General features: G+C 46.7%; 1 protein-coding gene across 4 annotated transcripts in view; it reads left to right on the forward strand.

Annotated features, from left to right (window-relative positions):
* The window catches only part of THAP4 (THAP domain containing 4), a 40,632-nt gene that overhangs the window by 13,360 nt on the left and 13,407 nt on the right, over window positions 1-13,865 (forward strand). Inside the window, exon 1 of one of the 4 annotated variants that reach the window (XM_066233700.1) lies at window positions 7,135-7,230. The exons of the other annotated variants lie outside the window; for them this stretch is intronic. Coding sequence (XP_066089797.1) covers window positions 7,227-7,230 — 4 coding nt within the window. The 5' untranslated portion in view covers window positions 7,135-7,226. Of the gene's footprint in view, window positions 1-7,134; window positions 7,231-13,865 lie in introns of those variants that run through there. 4 annotated transcript variants of the gene reach the window in all.

Here is a 13,865-nt window from a genome sequence, read left to right on the forward strand (position 1 = left end):
AAAAGACAGGGTTTTTTTTTCCAGTCTCAATCTATAAACTTTTTATTTCCTTTTTTAATTGCATTAACGAGGACTCCCAGGACACTGTCAGATATGAATACTGAGGGGCATCTTTCTTTGTCTTGTTCTTGATCTTAGTAGGAAAGCTTTGAGTTTCTCACCATTACATATGATGTTATCCATAGAGTTTTAAAATAGATACAATAAATGTTCTTTATCAAGTTGAGGAAGTTGCCCTTTATTCCTAGTTTATTAAGAGCTTTTGTCATAAATGCATGTTGAATTTTGTTAAATTTTTATTCTTAAATTTTATTTATTGATTTTTAGAGAGGAGAGAGGGAGAGAAGGGGCGGGGTTGGAACAGGAAGCATCATCTTGTAGCAGTTACTTCTTGTATGTGGCTTGACCAGACAAGTCCAGGGTTTCAAACTGGCGACCTCAGTGTTCCAGGTCGATGCTTTATCCGCCGCACCAGCATAGGTCAGGCGGATTTTGTTAAATACCATTTCTGCATCTATTGAGATGTTCATGTGAATTTTCTCCTATAGCCTGTTGATAGGATTGATTAAATTAATTGATTGTAGATGCCGACCCAGCCTTGCATACCTAAATAAACCCACTCAGTCATGGTATGTAGTTTTCTTTTATATATTGTTGGATTCAGTTTGTTAATGCTTGTTAAAGACCTTTGCATCCGTGTTCATGAGACATATTTGTGTGTGTGCAGTTTTCCTCTTTCGTGTTGTCTTTCTCTGGTCTGGGTATTAGGGTCATGCTACCCTCATAAGGATGAGTTGGGCAGTGTTCTCTCTGCTTCTGTATCTTAGAAGAGATTGTAGAGAAATATATATCGATTCAGTTTCTTCAGTAGATGTAGGCCTCTCTTCCACAAGGTCAGGACATAAAGAAGACTGCCGTCTGTAAATCAGGAAGCGGTTCCTCACCCGACCCCAAAATACTGTGGCCTGATCTTAAACTTCCCGGCTTCCAGACTATGAGAAATAAACTTCTGTTGTTTATAACCACCATGTCCCAAATAGATGCAAGCCCGTCGGATTATCTATTTTTCCTTGTGTGAGTTGCAATACTGCGTCTTTCAAGGAGCTGGTTCATTTCACCTAAGTTATCAGATATATGGCACACAGTTAGTTCATCATATCCCTTTATTAACCTTTTAGCATCCACGGAGTGAGTAATGCTAACCTCTTTTATTTATGATATTGGTGGTTTGTGTCTTTTCTTCTTTTCTTAGCTAGGCTATTAATTTAGTTAATAGGTTTATCAATTTTATTGATCTTTTCAAAAAAAGAAAAACCTTTGATTTTCCTGATTTTCTCCAGTTTCCTGTTTTTAGTTTCATTGGTTTTGCCTCTAATTTTTTTTCTTGTTTGCTTTCAATATAGCTATTCTTTTTTCTCTACTTTCCTTTTTTTGGGGGGTGGTGGTATTTTTCTGAAGTTGGAAACGGGGAGGCAGTCAGACAGACTCCCACATGCGCCCAACTGGGATCCACCCAGCACGCCCACCAGGGGGCGATGCGTCACTCTGCCACAATCAGAGCCATTCTAGTGCCTGAGGCAGAAGCCACAGAGCCATCCTCAGTGCCCGGGAAAACCTTGCTCCAATGGAGCCTCGGCTGCCGGAGGGGAAGAGAGAGACAGAGAGGAAGGAGAGGGGGGGGGGTGGAGAAGCAGATGGGCGCCTCTCCTGTGTGCCCTGGCCGGGAATCGAACCCAGGACTCCTGCACGCCAGGCCGACACTCTACCCCTGAGCCAACCGGCCAGGGCTTCTCTACTTTCCTAAGGTGAAAACTTAGATTACTTATTTTAGATTTTTTTTTAAGTTTCTTTTTTGATTTTAGCCGGAGAGGAAGGGAGAGAGAGGGGAACATTGATCTGTTCCTGTATGTGCCCTGACCGGGGATCAAACCGGCAACCTCTGAGCTTCGAGACCAAGCTCTAACCAGTGGAGCTCTCCAGCCAGGGCACTTATTTTAGATATTCTTTTTTTCTAATGTACACATTCAGTGCTATAAATTTCCTCCAAACATTGCTCTTACTACGTCCTACAAATTTTCCTGTTTTTATTTCCATTTACTTCAGGTGTTTTTATTTCTCTTGAGACTTCCTTCTTGATTCACTTGTTACTTAGAAGTGTCATATTTAATCTCCAAATATCTGGGGATTTTTAACTATCGTATGGTTACATATTTCTTGTGTAATTTCATTGTGGTCTGAGAGCATACTTTGTGTGATTTCTATTCTGCTAAATTTGTGAGGGCCCAGACTGGAGTCTGGGAGAATGTTCCATGTGAACTTAAGAAGAATGTGTATTCGCCTGACCAGGCGGTGCGCAGTGGATAGTGTCGGACTGGGATGCGGAGGACCCAGGTTCGAGACCCTGAGATTGCCAACTTGAGCACAGGCTCATCTGGTTTGAGCAAAGCTCACCAGCTTGGACCCAAGGTCACTGGCTCAAGCAAGGGGTTACTCGGTCTGCTGAAGGCCCACTGTCAAGGCACATATAAGAAAGCAATCAATGAACAATTAAGGTGTCGCAATGAAAAACTAATGACTGATGCTTTTCATCTCTCTCCATCCGTTCCTGCCTGTCTGTCCCTGTCTATCCCTCTCTCTGACTCTGTCTCTGTAAAAAAAAAAAAGACGAATAGATATTCTGCTGTTGGTGTAAAGAAGACGCTGTTAGTGGTCTCCAGAGAAACAGCCAATAGGACACGTGCTTGTATGCATGCATAGGGAGACTTACACGTGAGGAGGAGAGGTTTATCTTAGGAATTGGCTCCTGTGGTTGTGGGTGGCAAGCTGGAGAGCCAGGGCAGCTGGGATCTGTGGAGCCCCATCTACAGGCCTGAGAGTTGGAGGGGGTGGAGATCAATTCTGGTCGGAGTCTAAAGGCTCAAGAGCCAGGAGGAGTACAGACATCCACACAAAGTCAAGTCTTCCTTCCTCCATGCTGTTCAGGCCCTCAGTGCCCACCCCCTTTAGGAGGGCCTTTGTTCTGTGCAGTTCTCCAAGTCAGACACTAGTCCCTTCTAGGAACACCCTCACAGACACACCCTGAAATGATGTTGTTTTTTAAGATTTTGTTTATTGCTTTTAGAGAGAGAGTGGAAGGGCAGCGGGAAGTATAGTAGCTTCACTTGAGTTACTCACTGCTTGCTTCTTGCTTGTCCTCTGTGCCTTGACCAGGCAAGCCCAGGGTTTCGAACTGGTGACCTCAGTGTTCCAGGTTGATGCTCTGTCCACTGAGCTACCGCAGGCCAGGCACAATTAGTTTGTTTTTGGTTGATTGATTTTAGTAGAGAGGAAGGAAGAGAGAAAGACAGGAACATCGATCTGTTCCTCTGTGTTCCCTGACTGGGGATCAAAATGGCAACCTCTGCGCTTCAGGTCAGTGCTCTAACCAACCGAGCTGTCCAGCCACGGCCTGAAATAATGTTTTACCAGCTGTCTGGGCATCCTATTCGCCCAGTCAGGTTGATACATGAAGTAAACCGCAGTATCTACAGATGTCATTACGGCCAGTTGATTGTGCCATTGATTTTAACTGTGTCCTTACTGCTTTCTGCCCACTGGATCTGTCCCCACCTGGAACAGGGGATTTGTCTGTTGCTTCTTGAGCTCTGTCAGTTTTGTCTCACGTTTTAAAGCCTTGTGTGAGGCACATAGACACCGAGAATCAGCATGTCTTCTTGGAGGATTGACACCTTTGTTGTTAGGTCATGCCCCTCTCTCCTCAGGTACTCTTGTCTTCACATCTGCTTCATCTGAGACTCATCAGGCTCTCCAGCTTTCTTTCAGCTTGAGTTCACAGGGTGTGTCTTTCTTTAGACCTTTGTTAACCTATGTCTGTATGGAGTGGGTTTCTTACAAACAACAGAATGATGGGTCTTTTTCTTTTTTAATCTACTCTGACAGTCTCTGTCGTTTGGTAAACTTAGACCATTCATGTTAAAGTGATTATTGCTGCTACAGCGGGATTAGTATCTGCTGTGTCCGTAGCTGCTTTTTGTCTCCTTCTGTTTTCTTCCTGTCCTTTTTGCCTTCTGCGGTTTTAATTGAGCATTTTATTTGATCTTATTTTCTTCTCTTTCTTAGCATATCAATTACACTTCTTTTTAAAACTCTTTTTGTGGTTGTCCTAGGGTTTGCACTAAACATTTATAGCTAATCTAAGTCCAGTGGCAATAGCACTATCCTGCTTTGTGGGTAGAGACAGTCCCTTGTAACAGAGGGTTCCCAATCCGTCCCTCTGATCCCTTATACAATTGCTGTCATTCATGCCCCTTACACACATGCGATAGTCTCACCATTACTATTATTAATTTGAACAAACATTTATTAGGTCAGTTAAGAATAAGAAAAGGAATAGATTTTATTTTACCTTCATTTTTCCTTCTCTTGTGCTCTTTGTATGGATTTGTGTTTCTGACCTGGATCATTTTTCTCCTCCTTAAGGAACTTCCAATATATCTTGTAGGGTCTGTCTACTGGCAATGAATCTTTTTGTTTTTATTTAAAAGAGTGAATTTCTTCTAGTTTTGAATACAGAATTCTTATGTTTTTGCTCTATTGGTAATCTTTTTCTGCCACCAGCTTCTTTCTCTTTGTCCTTGGTTTTCTGCAGTTTGACTATGAATGCATGGGTGTAGATTTTTTGGGATTTATTAAGTGCAGTGTTCTCTGAGCTTCCTTGATCTGTGGCTTGGTGTCCATCATTAATTTTGAAAAATTCTCAGCCATTATTACGTCACATATTTCTTCTTTCCCTCTTTCTCTTCCTTCTGTCACTCCCTTATGTATAGCTATTGCTTTTGTAATTGTCCCACAATTCTCTGATATCTGGGTGGAGGGTTTCATTCTTTTTTCTGTTTGCATTTTATTTTGGGAGGTTTCTATAGACAGATTTTTAAATTCACTGACTCTTCCTCAGCCTTATCCATCAAAGGCATTCCTCATTTCTGTTACTGTCTTGAATCGTTGTATTTCTTTTTTTCTCTTACATTGCTTATCTGTTCTTGCATGAGGTCCATTCTTTCCATTAGAGCCCTTAGAATATTAATTGTAGTTATGGTATTTAAATTCCAGATCTGATCATTCCAAAATCTCTGCCACGTCTGTGTCAGTTTCCAGCTTTGTGCCGTCTCTTTTTCTTGCCTTTGATCACGACTTGTAATTTGGAAAGGGGACTTGATGTATTAGATTACAGAAACAAAGGTAAGTGGCCCTTCCGCTTGAGGTAACAGGTTAACTGCCCATCAGTTGGCAGTGTCTCATCTCTGCTGCAGCTGTCGCTTAGGTGTCAAGGGCTTCAGACCCTCTAATGTCCTCATTTTTTCTCCCCTGTTGTCTTTGGGTTTCTGCGTTCCCATACGCTGCACTTAGGGCTCTTCCATTATAATCTCTGTTGTGCTAGAGCCCTGAGGAGCGGTGTGGGGCAGTGTGCTGTAACCTAATGATTACGTTTCAGCCTCTTAGTGGCCTGTGTTCTGGGGCTGTGACCTTTGCAAGTGTTTCTTCCCTTTCTTTGCCCCTGGGGTGAGACAAGAAGACTAGCAGGGCTGGAGTGGGGGGTGCCCCTCATGCAGGCAAGATGAAGCTCTGGTCACGTCTCCTTCACTGCAGAGCAGCCCTGTGTTCCGGAGAGTGCTCTGGGCTGGTTTCAAAATGTCCTCTGCCCCTCCCCTGCCAAAGACAGGAGCTGATTCCTCATTGGATCTCCAGGGTGGGGTTCCTGAAGTAAAACCCATGAAAGTTTGGGGTCCCCAGGAGATTCTCACTCATGCTGGTCTATACTCGGCCTCCAGTGTTTCATCCACTTTCCCATCAAGATTTCTACTAGTTCATGTGTCCAGTAGGTTCTGCTCTGGTGAGCATGTCTCCAGAGTTCACTGCTCTGATGGGTCTAAGAGTCATCAATCTTCAGTTCATTCAGTATTTCTCTTGTAAAGACAGGAGTTACAACTTGTAAGCTCTTTACATGTCAGCATTGAAACTGGAAGTCCTCTCCCTGCTTTTTATTAATTTTTTTGTGTATGTGTGACAGAGAAAGAGACAGAGAAGGGGACAGATAGTGACAGACAGACAGGAAGGGAGAGAGATGAGAAGCATCGATTCTTCATTGCAGTGTCTTAGTTTTCATTGATTGCTTTCTCATATGTGCCTTGACTGGTGGGGGGGGCTACAGCAGAGTGAGGGACCCATTGCTCAAGCCAGTGACCTTTGGGCTCAAGCCAGCAACCATGGGGTCATGTCTATGATCCCACGCTCAAGCTGGTGACCTCGGGGTCTCAAACATGGGTCCTCTGTATTCCAGTCCAACACTCTATCCATTGCGCCACCGCCTGGTCAGGCCTCTCCCTGTTATTTTTAATTTGCTTATTGCTACCAATTTTGGTAACTAACCATCTTATCAAATTCACTTAATTCTGACGGTTTTTTAGTTAAGACTGTTGGATTAACCAGGTAGCCAATCAACTATAACATCTGCAAATAATGATAATTTGACCGGTCTCCTTTTGTGTTTGCTCTGTTTTCTGTCGCCTTTTCCACGTGTGTGGGATGCCTTTCAGTTTAACGGGTGATGAAGTGAGGGCTTTGCTATCTCTTTAAAAAGAGCTTCCCCTGGAGTGCCGTGCCAGTGGGACCCAGATGGATCACCAGCGCGGTAATGTCCTCTCCACCTGGGACAGCCAGTGTTGGGCGGGAGGCCATCTTCCTTGACACTCCCTACCCTGTTGTGCTGTGCAGTTAGCGTCGTTTCCAGAGTGCTGTGGTGGGAAACTTACCACTAACACAGAGCGATGTGAGTGTGGGAGGTACCGGGAAGGAGTCTGTCCTTAGGTCCCAGTGAGCATTTCCTGTCCCTGGGGTCCAGAGCCATCTGCTGACACATTTGCTAAGAGACAGCAGTCTCTGAGCATCCACATTTTAAAAATTGCACTTATTAGGGTGACACTAGTTACTATAATCATACAGGCTTCAGGTTCCCAACACCACAGACATCTCTTTCAAAGCCAGGAGGAGTAGGTGGTTAGCGCTCTGGGAGACAGATTGTAGGGAACTACAGTTCCCAGAATGCATTCTTCAGCTTTGCCATTCACTTCCTGCCAGGCTCTTAACATTCAGGTGCAAACATTTCCCGTCAATTGGCAGAAAACAACCTTGAAGAACCTTGACGGTGTTCGAGTTTAGAAAATTTAGGGATGGGTAAGCCTTCTTTCGCTGTCTTGGGCCAAAAAATGAAAATTTAAATTTCTTGAAGGAAATTTAAATTGTTTTGCATTTTGGTTAAGATTTTAATAAAAGGAAAATGAGATCACAAAAAATGCATTAAAAAGTCTGTCGGAGTTACTTGAAGAGGTTGACAGTGGCAAATATACTAGAGCCCTTTTTATACTTTTTATTTGTCTGACTTTTAAATTTATTTTATTTTTGTTTTTCTAATGAAGTATAATTTACATAGAATGAAATACACAGATCTTAAGGATGTGGTTTAATGAAATTTGACAAGCTTGTGTAGCCTGATTCTGGATTTTAGAATTATCTTGTTGCTCATTCTCCCCCCTCAGAGCTTCAGTGAAAACTGGGAGAGACGAGGCCAGGGAGCTGCCAGCAGAGCTGTGGGCAGTGCGCAGGTGGGTGGTGGAGGAGCCTGGGCACTGCCATCCTGGGGTGGAGCCCACCTGCCTGCCACCGACTACTCCTGGCCCTGGTGTCCTGTCCAGATTAAAACTCCTTCCAGTTCAGAGCAAATAACAGCAGGCCGGGAGGCCAGTGTGCACACTCTCAGAGCAGCCGGACATCCTGGTGCAGAAGCAGACACCTCAGGGTATGGCACCTGTTTGCTGGTCACTAACCCTCGATCACATGCAGTCTCCTGACCTTCATTTCTAGTCAGATTTACTCTTTCTACTCAAAATGTCTCTTCTGACTTTAAAAAGAAGAGTCATTTTGGGATTTTGTAGTCTTTTCTAACATTCTGCCTATAAACGATTTTTTCCCCGTGTTTCTTCTAGTGATGCCACAGGGTGTTTGTAGGGCCCACTCAGTGAGCTCTGTGTCCTCAGAGACAGATGGTACTTAATGGCTGCTCCTCATCCAGAGGCACTTGTTGAACTTGGATTCACAGAGGCTCTACACCACGGGCACACATGTTCTGGCCATTGCAGAGTCGATTCCTGGGCACACGTGTGACCGAGTGGGCTCCAGAGTTGTCAGAGGCAGGAGACCAGGCCCTCAGCAACCTTGCTGCTCTTCTGGAAATGCTCCCACCTCTGTTCAAGGGCCAGTGACTGCACTGAGCCCCCTTCTCCTTGGTGATTCGATTCTGTCCTAGGGCACTGTCCTTTCCTGACTATGTGGCCAGGCTCCTCTATTCCTCTCTTCTGCCCTTGCCCGCCTCTCTAACCCACATTGCGTCTTGAGTCTTGCAACCTCTGTTGCTGTTCTGGTGATGCCCTTGGCCCGTGTCCCTGGGACTGGTCAGTCCTTCGTTCTGTCACCTGGCTGTGGTTTGCACACCAGCTGTTCTGCATCCTCCTCTCCCCTGCCAGTGCCTACTGGGTGGGCCTTTGCCCAGACCGCTGGCCAGCCTTGCTGTCTTATCCCAAGACCCTGTGTTAGTACCCCGTGGTGTAAAAGGTGCAGTCCAAGCCCGCCTCGTGCGCCCAGCTCAAACCTCCAGGGTGAGCTGGTCTGTGCTTGTCATGCCTATCTCTGTCACAGTCCCTTGTGCCTGTCCTGCCCATTCTTCAGGAGCAGCTGGGACCTGTCCCTTCAGAGCTCCTTCTCCATCCTGTTCCCCATCTTATCTCTGTCTGCCTTGTGACATCATTTAGGTGGAATTGTACAAATGCCTTCTGCCTGCTAGCCAGAGAGGGCAGGGGTGGAAACTCCCTGGTCCATCTTTGATTGGTGAGGAATTGCAGTGCGTCCCTGGGCCCCCTGGAGCAGGTAGAGGATCAGTCCAGTCTGACTTCGCTGGGACTCCCGTAAGCCCAGTTCTCACGCCCTTCTCAGCAGGTGCTGCCACCCCCATCCTCCTGCTCCTTGTGGGCTGCTGATTTCATGTTGACAGCAGAGGACCAGCCCCTGTCTGCACACAACATGTGTCCCTGTGTCCGGAGCCAGCACCCTGCACACCTCAAACGGACCAGACACCTGCTCACTTTCAGACACAGCTGCAGGCAACAGGATTCCTCCTAATGTTCTGTGAGCCATTAGTTCAGGACCTGGAGGACTTACGGGGTGACACCAGCCTTCTCACTCCCTGCTATCAAAGGAACAGGTGGAGGAGCAAAGAGGAGAGCACAGGCTGGACCTGGGGAAGGACCAGGAGTGTGCTGGGCCACACTGAAGCCCTCAGACCTCACCTGGCCCCCCACATGCTCTGTTCTGTCTGAGAGCAAGGTCTTGACTGCCTTCTGGACAGGACATCCAGGGATAAGGGCATGTGGTCCACATCACAGGTGTTTATTTTAATTTGAACACATCTTTAGAAATTAGGATTTCTACCCTGGACAGTTAGCTTAGTCAGTTAAGAGCATCATCCTAAAACGACAAGGTTGTGGGTTCGATCTCTGGTCAGGGCACACACAAGAAGCAACCAGTGAGTGCATGACTGAGTGGAATAACAAATGGATGCTTCCCTTCCCCCTCCCCTCTCCCACTCTCTGTCCCTGTCAAGAATTTTAAAAAAAGTCTCTGAGGATGATTCAGTTGGTCTAAGTATGTCAGCCTTAGGTGCTGCAAATAGCTTGGTTGATTCAAGCATCAGTCCCAAATAGAGATTGCTGGGTATATCCTGGTTGGGGCGCATGCAGGAGTCTGTCTCACTATCTCCCCTCCTCTCACTTAAAAAAAAAGAAAAAAATTAATCCCTGGCCAGATAGCGCAGTTGGTGAAGTTGTCATCCCAGCGCACGGAGGTTGATGGTTCAATTCCCTCCAGTCAGGGCGCACGTAGGAGCGGCTACATGTTTCTGTCTCTCTCTCTCTCCCTGCCTCTCTCGAAAGAAAGAAAGAAAGAAAGAAAGAAAGAAAGAAAGAAAGAAAGAAAGAAAGAAAGAAAGAAAGAAAAGAAAGAAAAGACAAAAAAGAAATTGGGATTTCTAAAGTTTATTCCCAAATCACTATTTCTGGCTTTTCTTAAAACACCAGAGGACCTGCAGCATAGGCCCCTTATCCCTGGGGGCACTGTCAGCTGGCACAGACTGAGGCCCAGGGGGCTGGACAGCTCCCGGACATACCAACTCTGGGGATGGGGATGATGTCACCTGGCCACTCATGACCCACACTTTTAGAGCTTAGCAAGTGGGTGAGCAAACAGGTCCAGAGAAAGGGCATTTTGGTCTCTGACTTTTTTTTGGATGTTTGTTTTGTGGAAATTTTGCCTTTAACATTTCTTTTCCCATTGATTTTTGAGAGAGAGAGAGAGAGAGAGAGAGAGAGAGAAAGCATCATCTCATTGTTCCACTTAGTTGTGCATCCACTGATTTGATTTGATTGTCTCTCATACATGCCCTGACTGGGGGCTTGAGCCAGTGCCCTTAGGATCAAGCAGGTGACCCTAGGATCGAGCTGGCACACCAGGATTGAACTTGTGACCTCGGCACTTCAGGACGACGCTCTATCTACAGGCCGCGTAGCATTTTTATTGAGCATGCTGTCTGTGAGTGAAACAGCCCCAGAATTGGTGCATTCCTGCTTTACTGGTTGCCACCATGGGTCTGTCCCATTGTAGGATTTTGTACCAGTGGAATCATAGAATATGTACATCTTTGTGTCTGGCTTCTTTTTTGTAGCATAATGTTTTCAAGGGATAACTGATAGTTTTTAAATTTCTACTCCTGTTACATTATGATCAGACAGCATGGTGCGAACTCGTTCTACTTTTTGGAACTTACAGGTTTTCTTTGACCATTTAAAAAACTTTTTTAAAGAGAGAGAGGGGAATGGAGAGAGAGAAACACTGATTTGTTGGTCCACTTTTTAGTGGTTTCTTGTATGTGTCCTGACTAGGGTTCGATCTCACAACCTTGGTGTGTTGGGATGATGCTCTGTTCAACCCAGTTAGGGCTGCTTTGACCATTTAAAGGTCAGTTTTCATGAGTCTTCTGGAAGAACTTGAAGGAATATTCTTATAGTTTCCAGCTGCAGAATTCAATGTGTATCCATCAGAAGTGCCTTATTTATCATATATATATATATGTGTGTGTGTGTGTGTGTAATATATATATATTTTTTATGATGTGTTTTTTATTCACTTGCATATAGAGAGACATGAATTGAAATTTCCTTTAGCTTCTTTCTATCAACATGTGTCTCTTAAGTAACTTCTACTTTATAAACTCTACTGATGTGTCTGGTACGTGAGCCTTCACATCGTGGTCCCTTCGTGGTGACTTGCACCTTCAGCCGTTCTGTGACCAGTGAGTTTTGGCTTGGACTTCATTGTATCTGACTGCTTTCTTCCTGTTGCGTCTGCCCTCCTCTCTGGATCGCCCTCTGAGTCACTTTGTTGCTCTGAGTCACTTTTCAGAGCAAAGGAATGGGGGGGGGGGGGCGTCTTGCTTTGTGATCTACATGAAAAGCTTTCTTTTATGGGAGGTCAGGTGTGGCTGGGCTTAGTTCTGTCTTATTATTTATATTGTGCTGCTGGGTTTTGTCTTTAAAGTGGAATCTCCCCTGAGGGCTCCGTTGCTTGGTTTGTCAGCCCTCAGTGACGCGACTGTCAATGGCGGGCCACAGCCTGCTGCCCCACTCCCCACGGCTGAGGGCCGTGCCGCACCGTCAGGGCGTCCACCGCCCTGGAACCAGGCCCATTTACTGTGATCCCTTTTGCCATCGTCTATCGTCATCTCATGGGGAGGTCTCCCTTCTAGTAACGTCCTCCGGGAGTGTTCCCTGAGTGTTGAAACAGTCCATAACATGAGCTCATCTGTAACTTAAAATTTTCTAACAGGCAGAGAGAAGCAAAGTTAAGGTAAAGTTAATTTTAATATATTTTACTTAACGCAATATTATCTAAAACAGAATTTCCACATGGAACCCACCAATACTTAAAATTACTGAGGTATTTGGAAGTTTTTATTGGATGTGTTTCTGAAACGCAGCATGCTGTACACTCAGAGCACACCTCCATGGACCAGCCACGCTTCCAGGGCTCGCGTGTCCGGCACTGCTGTGGGACAGCACAGATCTGTAGCCGGCCTGTCAGAGAAAGGTGTGGTAGCTGTAGATTCTGTGTCTCACCTTCTGTCCCTGTGTCTCCTGAGTGTGACACTAGCATCTTCTGCCCGGAAGGTGCTGTGGAGGAACCACGGCCTGCTTTCTGCTGCTGCAGCCTCACCTGTTCTGACTGGAGGAGTGGAGTCTGGCCTTCGGGGCCTCTCCGGTCTGGCTCTTCCCTTAGCACAGTGTTTGCAGGGTTCATCCGTGTTTTAGCAAGTGTCCGTCTCTTGTGCCTCTACGGCCGAGTGAGAGCTGTGTGATCTGGATGGGACCCAGTGAGAGCTGGGTTGTCTCTGTGCCCTGGCTGCTGTGGCACTACTGTGAACACTTGTGCACCGAGTTGTACGTGGGTGGGTGTGTCCTCGGATCTCGCGGGGGTCTTGCTGCAGGGCCCTGGTTCCTCAGTCTGGGGAACCGCCAGACTTTCCCACCAGCGGGGTGTGGGTCTCTAACCCTTACAACTTTGTTTTCATTTCTTTTTTTTTTTTTTTTTTTTAATTTGTTGAAAGTTGGGTTGTCCCAGATGGGCAGAGCATCGCCCCATAGGGGACTTGCCGGGCGGATCCTGGTCGGGGCACATGCGGGAGTCGGCCTCTCTGCCTCCTCGCCTCTCACTTAATAGTAATACTTTTTTAAAATTTATTTTTGATTTTAGAGAGAGACAGAAACATCGATCTGTTTCTGTACGTGCCCTGACCGGGAATCAAACTTGCAACCTCTGCTTCTCAGGACAATGCTCTAACCAACCGAGCAATCCAGCCAGGGCTCCTTTTTATTCCTTTACCTTTTCTCTCCTCTTGAACTCGTCTCCGCCAGGTCGTGTTACCCAGCAGTGCCCTCCCGAGCCCCTTCCCCGTTCCCCTCCATCTGGTGGTGCTCTGATGAACACTGTTTCTTTGGGGGCTCCAGCTTCCCCGCTTCCCCTGCTCCTGTCTGGGGTCGCCAGTGCAGCCCTGTGTTCCCCGCCAGGGGGCGGCCTTGCTCCTCCCACGGCCTTGGAGCTTGGGCCAGACAAAAGGACCAACACACTCAGAAAACCGGAGAGAAGGAAGGAAGAACGCTGGTTTGAGGTGGCATCATATTACCAGGACAGTTTTATGTGAGCAGTCACAGACTCTCGGCCAGAGTGACCGTCCCCCACCCGAGATCCAGAGATGTGAAATCAGTGCTCCCCCTACCCCCTCTGGCTTGTCTCCACCCCTCCTCCTGTTGCTGGTATCCAGGGAGGGGCTCCTGGATGTGCTTCCTGTCTTTTCCAAAGGGCCCCCTTCTGAGAGGCATCTGGTGTGTGCAGTGAAGGGCCCAGGTGTATGTATCAGAGGTCAGGGGATTCCAGTTCACAGCTCCAGGTGGAGCAGCAGGTCAGATCTGGACCCCTCTGCATCTCACCCCCTTGCGCCCAGGGTGCTGAGGTGGCCAGGCTCATGCCAGCCTCCGTCTTGATTGAACCCCCACCTGAGCTGCAGGGTCAGCTCGAGGGACCAAACCGCTAGGTTGGCATCTTGGGCAGCCCTGTGCCTGGCTCTGGCTCTCCTGGTCACAGACGAGGCCGTGCTTCGTGTAGAGACCAGGACCTGATGTCAGAGGAGCAGAGCAGGCTGGGAACCATAG

The sequence above is a fragment of the Saccopteryx bilineata genome, chromosome 5, assembly GCF_036850765.1.
Source record: "Saccopteryx bilineata isolate mSacBil1 chromosome 5, mSacBil1_pri_phased_curated, whole genome shotgun sequence".
Taxonomy (NCBI): Eukaryota; Metazoa; Chordata; class Mammalia; order Chiroptera; family Emballonuridae; genus Saccopteryx; species Saccopteryx bilineata.